The sequence below is a fragment of the Astyanax mexicanus genome, unplaced genomic scaffold (assembly GCF_023375975.1).
Source record: "Astyanax mexicanus isolate ESR-SI-001 unplaced genomic scaffold, AstMex3_surface scaffold_39, whole genome shotgun sequence".
Lineage (NCBI taxonomy): Eukaryota > Metazoa > Chordata > Actinopteri > Characiformes > Acestrorhamphidae > Astyanax > Astyanax mexicanus.
Genome location: NW_026040049.1, coordinates 787,043 through 798,642, shown reverse-complemented (window position 1 = coordinate 798,642; position 11,600 = coordinate 787,043). Strand labels below are relative to the sequence as shown.

General features: G+C 39.1%; 1 protein-coding gene across 2 annotated transcripts; it reads left to right on the top strand.

The window, feature by feature from the left end:
- The first annotated feature begins 1,368 nt into the window (after positions 1 to 1,368).
- Positions 1,369 to 8,124, top strand: golph3l (golgi phosphoprotein 3-like). Of its 2 annotated transcripts, none has more exons than XM_049473547.1 (6): positions 1,369 to 1,525; positions 2,620 to 2,810; positions 5,396 to 5,527; positions 5,640 to 5,754; positions 6,868 to 7,049; positions 7,176 to 8,124. In XM_049473547.1, exons 2-6 carry the CDS (start codon positions 2,631 to 2,633, stop codon positions 7,425 to 7,427), a joined length of 861 nt encoding a protein of 286 aa, XP_049329504.1. In that variant the 5' UTR covers positions 1,369 to 1,525; positions 2,620 to 2,630; the 3' UTR covers positions 7,428 to 8,124. The 2 variants fall into 2 exon arrangements, with proteins under 2 accessions (XP_049329504.1, XP_049329503.1); XM_049473546.1 differs by having other exon boundaries at positions 2,614 to 2,810.
- The last annotated feature ends 3,476 nt before the right edge of the window (positions 8,125 to 11,600 follow it).

Below are 11,600 nucleotides of genomic sequence, written 5' to 3'. Positions count from 1 at the left end.
AGTAGTAATAGTAGCAGCATTTATAACAGTTTTAGTATTAAATTCCAACACATTTTGAAGATTTAAAGAAATTAAAAACACAATGTTAACATGCTTTAGAAATATTTTATTAGTGTAATAACACAGCGAGCACATGCTAATTCAGTGTTAAGCGTGATCCAGGCTCCGCCCCCTCACTACAGCATAAAGCCGAATTCTGTAATTATTACACTTAGAATTCCCAGTTACGATTCTTATCAAGCAGTAAACTTTTTAATGTTATGCTTAAATAGAAATACTAAAGATATGAGCGTTATATAGGTGATATCAGACAGACAGACAGACAGACAGACAGACAGACAGACAGACAGACAGACAGACAGATAGATAGATAGATAGATAGATAGATAGATTAATAAATGGGGGAACAGAAGAGTAGACTGATAAAGGAACAGAGGACTAAAGATGTGGACACGTGATTGTAGAAACAGATGAATGAATGGAGGAATAGTGGGGTGGGTGGAGGAACTACAGATGAATGGAGATGAAAGAATAAAAAGTTAATATCAGCTGAGGGTCAGTGCTGAATTAGTGCTTCAGTGGAACTGCCCCATGGGGGCGCTCTTCTACCTGAAACAATACCTGATTTACCTGTAATCACCTGTAATACAGGTATCTCTTTCTACAGATTAACAGATTTTACATTATAATACAATGATTAATTACATTATTAGAAAATGTGAGAATATTACCTGTGTCTTTACAGGTGAGAATATTACCTGTGCCTTTAGAGGTAAGAATAATACCTGTGTGTTTACAGATAAGCAAATAGCCTGTGTCTTTAGAGGTGAAAATATTACCTGTGTCTTTACAGGTGATAATATTACCTGTGTCTTTACAGGTGATAAAATTACCTGTGTCTTTATAGGTGAAAATATTACCTGTGTCTTTATAGGTGAAAATATTACCTTTGTCTTTACAGGTGATAATATTACCTGTGCCTTTATAGATGAGAAAATTACCTGTGTCTTTATAGATGAGACTTTTTCCTGTGTGTTTAAAGGTGAGAATATTACCTGTGTCTGTACAGGTGAGAATATTACCTGTGTCTTTTTAGGTTAGCATATTACCTGTGTCTTTATAGGTTAGCATATTACCTGTGTTTTTACAGGTGAGAATATTACCTGTGTCTGTACAGGTGAGCAGAGTTTGTGTATATATTTCACAGGTGAGTAGGATATCTGCATGTGTTCCAGGTGAGCAGCTTACCTGAGTTTTGTGTAAGTATGTGGGGTAAGGTGTGGACTCCGCCCACTAAACCTTTTAAACCACACAAACAGGTTCCCTGAAGCAGATTTACACCATTCAGAGCAGCAGATCTGATCAGATCTTACAAAGAAAAAGAAGAAGAAGAAAAACAGGTAGAACCAGGTACATTATTTACTGACGGAACCCCGGCGACGTCAGACAGACAGGTCCTCCTACAGGTGCTCAGATCTTTACCAGCCAGTAAAGAACAGACTGCTGATTTACTGCTGGAGCTCAGGTAATACGTTCTTAATGGACTAATATCTCCTATTCTAGTGTATAGGAGTGTTTATTGATGGTGTTTATAGACTAATATCTCCTATTCTAGTGTATAGAAGTGTTTATAGAGGGTGTTTATGTACTAATATCTCCTATTCTAGTGTATAGGAGTGTTTATAGAGGGTGTTTATTTACTAATATCTCCTATTCTTGTGTATAGGAGTGTTTATTGAGGGTGTTTATGCACTAATATCTCCTGTTTTAGTGTATAGAAGTGTTTATAGAGGGTGTTTATTTACTAATATCTCCTATTCTTGTGTATAGGAGTGTTTATTGAGGGTGTTTATAGATTAATATCTCCTATTCTAGTGTATAGGAGTGTTTATTGGGCGTGTTTATAGACTAATATCTCCTATTCTAGTGTATAGGAGTGTTTATTGAGGGTGTTTATAGTCTAATATCTCCTATTCTAGTGTATAGGAGTGTTTATTGAGGGTGTTTATAGAGTAATATCTCCTATTCTAGTGTATAGGAGTGTTTATTGAGGGTGTTTATAGAGTAATATCTCCTATTCTAGTGTATAGGAGTGTTTATTGAGGGTGTTTAGAGACTAATATCTCCTATTCTAGTGTATAGGAGTGTTTATTGAGCGTGTTTATAGACTAATATCTCCTATTCTAGTGTATAGGAGTGTTTATTGAGGGTGTTTATAGTCTAATATATCCTATTCTAGTGTGTAGGAGTGTTTATTGAGGGTGTTTATAGAGTAATATCTCCTATTCTAGTGTATAGGAGTGTTTATTGAGGGTGTTCATAGTCTAATATCTCCTATTCTAGTGTATAGGAGTGTTTATTGAGGGTGTTCATAGACTAATATCTCATATTCTAGTGTATAGGAGTGTTTATTGAGGGTGTTTATAGACTAATATCTCCTATTCTAGTGTATAGGAGTGTTTATTGAGGGTGTTTATAGTCTAATATATCCTATTCTAGTGTGTAGGAGTGTTTATTGAGGGTGTTTATAGTCTAATATATCCTATTCTAGTGTGTAGGAGTGTTTATTAAGAGTGTTTATAGAGTAATAGTTTTATTATTGATCTGTATTAGGATCAGAGAGCAGTGGGATGACCACTCTGACGAAGCGGAGTCGGCGTGTAGACACGCCCACTGAGAGGCGGAGTCAGGATGAGGAGGAGGAGAAACAGAAGGGTAGAGGGACAGATGAAGAGGAGGATGGAGATGGTAAAGAACTGAGACTCACTCTGATGGAGGAAATACTGCTGCTGGGACTGAAGGACAAAGAGGTATATAAACACTAAAAACTATATAATACTAGAAGAATACATTTATATCAGAAACAAATCTATATAAAAAATGAATCTAACAGAAACAAGTATATTGCCGAAAACATTATATCTAAAACAAGTGTATAGGACAAATAAGTCAATTGCAGAAACTTGTATAGAGCAAATACAAGTCATTAAAAAAGGGTATATAGCAATAACAATTCAGTAACAACTAGTATATGGCAAACACAAGTGTATAACAGAAACATTTCTATAGCAGAAACAAGTCTATAACAGAAGGAGTCTACTATAGAAACGAGTCTATAGCAGAAACAAGTCTATAACAGAAATGAGTATATAGTAGAAACAATTCAATGGCAAACACAAGTCCATAGCAGAAACAAATCTGTAACATAAACAAGTCTATGGCAGAAAGAGATGAGTCTATTACAAAAACACTTCTATAACAGAAACAATCTATAGCAGAAAGAGTCTATGAAAGAAATGAATCTATAACAGAAACAAGTCTATAGCAGAAAGAGTCTATAAAAGAAATGAGTCAATAGCAGAAACAAGTCTATTAGAGAATTATGTCTATAGTAGAAAAAAGTGTAACAGTAATGAGTATAAAGTAGAAACAAGTCTATATAAGAAAGTCTATAACATAAATTAGTCTATAGCAGAAACAAGTGTATTACAGAAACAATTTTATAAAAGATATGATCCTATAGCAGAAACAGGTATATAACAGAAATCAATATATAACAGAAACATGTCTATAATAGAAATGAGTCTATAACAGAAATTAGTCTATAGCAGAAACAAGTATATAAGATAATTATGTCTATAGTAGAAACAAGTCTATAACAGAAAAGAGTATATAGTAGAAACAAGTCTATTACAGAAACAAGTCTATAACAGAAATCAGTATATAGTAGAAACAAGTCTATTACAGAAACTAGTCTGTAACAGGAATGATTCTATAGCAGAAACAAGTCTATAATAGAAATGAGTCTATAGTAGAATTTAGTCTATAGCAGAAACAAGTCTATAACAGAAATCAGTATATAGCAGAAGCTTGTCTATAACAGTAACACGACTATACCAGAAAGAATCTGTAACAGAAATTAGTATATAGCAGAAATGATTATATGGCCATACTAAGTCTATAACAAAGAGGTCAACAGCAAACACAAGCCTATAGCACAAACAAGTCCTGCAAACAAGTATATGGCAAAAATTATTCTGTAAAAAAATAAAGGGAAAACTTAATTCTCACAGTATAACTAATTCTCACTGGTCACTGATTCTTCTCTAGTTCTGTGATTTTCTATTGTCTTGATCACTACTGGCAGCACGAGGCAGCAGTACCTACAGCCCTTTCAGATGCACAAGTATTTGCACAAGTATTTCCAGCTTCTCCAGGATGTCACAATCTATACAACCTGCTGCCATAAGGTTTGAGTGTCTCCCAGCACAGCCTCAGGAGCCGGGCGGAGACACCAGGGCAAAGGCTATTACACGAGGAGAACAGTACTCAGTACTCAGTACATGGACCCTACTTTAGTGATCTATAGTTGAGCCGTGCACCGAGCAGCTTGATTTAGGGCGTAATCAGTATGTCTTTGCTATCGTAACGACGGGAAAAGTACACCGTGTGCGGCTCGACAAAGCGCAAAACTTATACATTAATTCCTTTTATTAATCATGGGTGTTTAATTTTGGGCATAATGTTAAAAAATAAACCAATCAGAGTGTCTCTTGCTCATCATTCTCTCTAAGAGTAGATCAGGTGAGCTCTGTCTTTGGTGGATTGCTATTTTAACGGTGCAGCTACCTGGACGTGTTCAACAAACTCTTCTCAGCAGAGGAAACTGAGCTGCTGGTTGACGCTGTGAAGGAGCTCCAGCAGCTCATTTACGGGAACAGCAATGTTATTTTATTTACTATTCTGTTTATTGTTGATGTGAAAGTTGGGTTTGTGCTGCTGTGTGTTCATGTGTGTGTAATAAGTGGGGGTGTACGCTCGGCTCGGCACGGCGCCTGTGTTACCGAGATAGCGATGAACGTCTGACTGTTGGCGTCTGTCTAGGTTGTATTCAGTCAGTGGAGCTCCTGTGTTTTCTGTTACCAAGATAAACAAGAAAAACTCCAGAAATGTATCTGAACACACCTCATTTCCAGAACACCACGCCCATCAGTGTAGATATATTCAGAAGCTCTGCTGCTGTTTAAATCAGTAAAGATGTATTAAGTTGAATCTTGTGAGTATTCTGCGGCGGTGTGTTTCAGAGCCACTGACTGAGGGTCAGTAAATGCTGCTGATGGTCAGCAGAGTGTGATCAGGGCTGTGGGACGGTACTGTCCCGGGGGAACAGGTGGCAGGTCTGGACAGGTGTGTGCAGGTGAGGTTGTGTGATTGAGAAAGTGTACAGGATGCTGTTTCTGATCAGACGTGAGTGTCCGCCGGGTGTCGTCAGACTCTTGCTGTGTACAGAGTAAACATCCTGGTTACTGTTTAATTGACTGAACTGAACTGACTGAGCGCTGGAGATGTGTAAGGAGTGTGTGTGTGTCTGTGTGTGTGTGTGTGTGTGTTACAGGGTTATACGTCGTTCTGGAACGACTGTATCTCGTCTGCTCTGAGAGGTGCGATGCTGGTGGAACTGGCTCTGAGAGGTAGAATACACCTGCAGCCCCAGAGCATGAGGAGGAAACCCCTGCTGGAGCGCAAGGTAAACACACCTACAGTTATCAGGTAAAACTGTTCTTTAACTGAAAGGAGGCTCTAGTGTCAAATAAATTTGATTCCGTGTAAAACCTCTATGTGTGTGTGTGTGTTTTTAGGTGATGGTTAAATCAGATGCTCCTACAGGTGATACTCTGCTGGATGAAGCACTGAAGCACATTAAGAACACTCAGCCTGCAGAAACAGTGTCTAGCTGGATCGACCTGCTCACAGGTAACTCAGCAATTACTGTCCATTTCCACCCAAACACTAAAACATTAAAAGTTTATTAATGCTTAACAGTAAGTATGGCTAAGCAGGCCAAGCCAGGCCAAACCTAATCAAGCCAAGCTAAACCAAGCCAAGCCAATCCCAAAACAAACCACTGGGATTGGACTGGAATTGGGTTGGGATTTGGTTAGGTTCAGAACAGATGGGACAGATCCCATTCCAACCCAGCCCTACCAAATCCCAAACTAACTGAACCCAGGGTTGGGATTTGGTTGGATTTGGTTGAGTTGGGATTTGGTTGTTTTGGAAATAGATGGGATGGATTCCATTCCAAACCATCCAAATCCCAATCCAAACCGAACCACCAGTTAGGTTGGGACTATCTGAACTGAACCAACTCTATTTAAACTAAACCAACTGAACCAAACCAAACTCAAAACTAAACCAAACCTATAAGAGAACATGCACCAATATGAACAAAATGAACACTGCTTCTTCCCTCTGTTGTATTGCATATGTACAGGGGTTGGAGAATGAAACTGAAACACCTGGTTTTAGAGCACAATAATTGATTGTGGTGACGGACAGTTCTGGTGGAAACAGGAGAGTTGAGGTGCACATTGAATTCTGCGTGATTTGATCAGCCGTGGTTTTATGTTTTTTGGATACAATCCGGGTTAGCACCCGAACATCCCTTTCAGACAGCTTCCTCTTACAGCGTCCACAGTTAATCCTGTTGGATGTGGTTGGTCCTTCTTGGTGGTATGCTGACATTACCCTGGATACCGTGGCTCTTCATGCATCACAAAGGAGTGCACCAAAACTGTGCTCTTACCCTGCTAATTGAACCTTCACTCTCTGCTCTTACTGGTGCAATGTGCAATTAATGAAGATTGGACACCAGGCTGCTCCAATTTAGACATGAAACCTAAAATCCCACACTAACATGATGACAGGTGTTTCAGTTTCATTGTCCATCCCCTGTACTTCTAACATGTTATTTAGAATACAATAATGATAATAATGACAATTATATAGCAACCTGAACACAGATATGTGAAATGTGTGTTAAAGTTCACCGTGAGTGTGTATCATGTATGTTGTTTTGTTGTTAAGGTGAAACGTGGAATCCTATGAAGATGCACTTCCAGCTGCCGCAGGTTCGCGAGCGCCTGGCGAAGAGTTTGGTGGAGAAGGGCGTCCTGACCACCGACAAGCAGAACTTCTTCCTGTTCGACATGACCACCCACCCCCTTGCCAACGAGAAGGAGAAAGAACGACTGCTCCAAAAACTGCAGGTCAGTATTACCCTACAGCACACACTGTTTACAGACCGTAGTCCTTTATTAGTGCATCCTGAAATCAGAAAAAAGTAGTTTGTTTGAAGCGAACACAAAGACCAGTATTTCTGAACTTTCCTACAGGCCAGTCTTTTGGATCGCTGGACGAATGACCCGCACCGGCTGCCCCGCCGGACCCTCGCCCTGCTGGTTCTGGCCCACGGCGGCGACGTTCTGGAAAAAGCTCTGGCCGCACTGCCTGACGCCCAGTACGTAACCGCTGGCCAGCGAGCTCGGGACATGCTGGAGACCAACGCCAACCAACACAGCGGAAAGGCCACCAACCCCACCGAGGAGATCATCTGGGCCGTACTCGCCGCCGTCAACCGAGGCTGATAATCAGCCAAACAGCGCCACCAAATGACGGACTCATCTCACGCCTGTTAATGAAGCAGATTCAAATGTAATGTTCAACAGAGAACTGAAGGAACCCACAGACTGCTCGTAATAAAGTGCCTTAGATACGGCCACTTTATTAGAAACACTTTCCTAACTTTTACTGACCCTCACAATGGCCACTTTGTTAGAAACACCTACCTACTACCCTGTGTTTCCTCTCATTGGCCAATTTATTAGAAACACCTTCCTAACTTTTACTGCCCCTCACTGTGGCCACTTTAGTAGAAACACCTACCTACTACCTTGTGCTTCCACTCACTGGCCAGTTTATTAGAAACACCTGCTGTACCTTGTACCTGGATTTTTATATTAATGTTTACTGAAGGTGTGTTGCACTTTAGAAGTTATTGTGATGTTTTAAATGAAGAAACTGGACAGTATCCCCTGTACATCACCTGTGCATCAACTGTGTTTTACCTGTGTTAACACCTTTGTACCACCGGGGTATCACCTATGTTTACATCACATGTGTCACATGTGTACGACATAAATATCACATGTGTTTTACCCGTGTATCTCCTGTGTATAACACGTGTCAACCTGTGTATCACCCGTGTATCATCTGTGAAACACATGTGTATCACATGTGTCGTATAGGGTACTGATGATGAAATTAAATGATGAATAAACTCTCCTGGTTTGTCTTTCTTGTACTGTTCCACCTCCTCACCACAAGGTGGCGACAAAAAGTAACAAAACACAAAACAAAAACATGAAAAAACTAAAGTGGTATAATAATAAGAGCAGCAATAATAATAATAATAATAATAATACACATGAGAGATCTAAAGGTCTAAAAGGAGAACCACTGTCTTAAGCAAAGTTTGCATTAGACCAGTCAGACCAGTTTACCCAGTTCACACCCATTTCAACATCATTAGGACTGGTTTAGACAAAGCTTAATGCCAATATTTAAAGCGGAATGTTGCAGAAATATTACAGCAGTTAAGCTGTAAACAGAGTAATTGTGAGTGAGCAGGTTCTAGATATTGTTTCCCTGTTAGAACCGTGGAGAGGGGTGGAGAACAGAAGCAGAATTCTGAATTTATTACACCAAATGATCATGAATACACTATCGGACTGTTATTAGGCATGTCTTGGTTGGACATGATTGGTCAGAAGACTTGTCCTGACTGGATAGAAGGTTGTTCCTGACTGGTCAAAAGACTGGTGATGACTGGATAAAAGATTAGGCATGATTGGTTAGAAGACTGGTCCTATTTGGTTAGAATGCTACACCTGATTGGACACAAGACTGGTTATGACTGGCCACAATGCTGGACCTAATTGGTCAAAACACTGGTTATGACTGGTTAGAAAACTTGTCCTGATTGGTCAGAATGGTACACCTGATTGGTTAAAAGACTGGTTATGACTGGTCAGAATACTTATCCTCATTGGTCAGAATGCTACATCTGATTGGTCAAAGACTGGTCATGATTGGTCAATAGCTGGACATGACTGGCCAATCTTGTGACATTTAGCACCATTCTTCTAAACAAGCAGGACCAGTTATCTGATAATGCGTATTTACTAGTCTTGTGCTAATTGTCAGAAGATTGGTCCTGGTTGTTCAGAAAGATGGTCAGCTGGAAGATGGAAGCTGCTAAGGTAACCAAGTATTTACCAAACTCAAAATGCAGAAGCAACGCTCTGAAAAACAAAGTGTTCTAAACATCATGTAAACCTTCTGCAGCAATAATGAGGAAACATGGTCACAGGATAGCAGCTAACCACCATGAAGCAACAGCCCCCAGAACAACCACAGCACTGAATCAGCACTTCCACTGCCCAGACTCTACTGCAGCTCTTCGGTTTAAGCTTTTCAACATGGGAAATTAAAGGGTAGATCTTTTGGAGACAAAGTCTAGTGCTACTACTGGTATTAAGACTTTGTTTACACAGCAGGTGGATGCATCACAAATCTAATTTTTTGTTTTAATGTGATCTGTATCTGACATCGCTCTGAACAGTTAAAGATCCTAAATTGACGCTCATCATCTAAAGAGCTGTGCTTCATGGGAAGTTTTGGTTTCGTCTTTTTCACCATCCCAGGAGCTATTAAGCAGTTCTAGGGTCTGCAGCTGGAGACTGTAAAAATAACATGATATTCAGCCACTTCCACTTTTGTCCAGATGGTTTCATTAAACTTCATGTTCAAGTATTGTTATTTCCTTTGATGCTGCAGACTTTAAAAAACGGTTCTACATAGCAATTAAATCAGTTCCATCATATACCTTACAGAACCTTTTTCAGTTGTACATTAACTTTATTGGTCCAATTTGTTTTAAATGAAGATATGTAACCATCACCTCAATTTGTTCTTGATACAATAAACAATAAACAAATAAAATGTTACATTCTAACATCTAAGGGATTGATAAGATCAAAAAAGTAAGCAATATGTACAATAATGATCTGCTTGCTCATATTACAGAACCAGATCTCCTCAGTGCTGCAGATATAGATTTTAATCCTCTGATATTATATAACACATCCTCAGTATCCTCCTTTTTACACGGATATATTTTTAAGTTAAAGTAGGTTCTGTCTAGGACTCTGTTGGTTCCTCTATCCTGGATATAAGATGAGATTGAGAGGGTTGGGTTTGGAGGTTCTACAGGTTCTGTATGGATCCTGCAGCACATTTACCCACAGATGTTGCTACAGCTGGGCCTGTAGATCCTGTAGCTCTACACTCGTAGGTTGAGTCCCAGCTGCTCCATAAATGCTGGATTGGTGATAAATCTGGAGATCTGCAGGACGAGGAAGTGCTGTAATCTGGTGGAGACTGTGTTCCTGGGAAACCCTTGCTGTGTGTGGGTGAACATTATCCTGCTGAAAAATGCTGCTGCTATCAGCTGGAAGTTCTGCAGGAGAGAAATCAGCAACACATGGATCTGCAGGATGTTCTGAACAGATCACTGAGATCACTGTTAGTAATGTTCCTCCTATCACTACTAGGAGTGACCGACACTCATTGTATGAGATGCTCCTCAGATCATCAATCACACCTGCAGTTTACAGTGTGAACTCTTCAGTCCACACCTGCAGTTTACAGTGTGAACTCTTCAGTCCACACCTGCAGTTTACAGTGTGAACTCTTCAGTCCACACCTGCAGTTTACAGTGTGAACTCTTCAGTCCAGGGCAAAGACTTGAATGATTGAAATGTCAACATGAGACCTTTAGATTTAAAACTGAATATCATCGGATCTCACACAGAACTTAGAATTCTAGATGAAGAACTTATGATCAAAAGTTTGATAACTGGCAAACTGTCTAGTGTTTGAAAGCATTGCCTAGCAGTCAATGATCTCTCAGTAGGAGGTACACTACCCATTTATATATGTACAGTGACGTGAAAAACATTTGCCCCAACAAATTTCTCTTGTTTTTGCTTTTTTGTCAATCTAATATTTTTTCTGATTATTAAACAAACATTAATATCAGACATATATATTATTATTATTATTATTATTATTATTATTATTATTATTATTATTATTATTATTATTATTATATTATTATATATAAATATAAAATTTATTTATTTATTAAATATTAAATGATAATTTTATTTATTAAAGGAATCATAGTGTGATATTCCACTCTTCTAAAGGTCTGGCAGTAAATACTGTGTTTATATAACAGAACCGTGGGTGGAACCAGACTGACTACAGAATATTACCTCAAGACCAGACAGACCTGAGGAACAAATCAGGACCTGTCTGACCCTAACACACACACACACACACACACACACACACACACTCTTATACACACACATTCCCAGTGTAGGTGTGTCTCTGCACTATCGCTGTAATGAGACGGTTTTACTGCAGTATTAATCTCTACAATCTTCCATACTTGTTTTTACATTAAAGCGATACTTCGCCTAATACTAACTTAGGCTAATACTCCACCGATTAGCACTGGAGCTATGAGGCTAATTTAACTAACTGAAACTATACTTCATAGCTCCAGTGCTAATTTATGGGGTGTAAGCTTTCATTACTGGTTAGCTGCATTAGTCTCACAGCTCTGGTGCTCATTGTTGGGGTGTAAGCTTTGGTGTGTATATATGATATTAGTTAATCCATATCTTCAG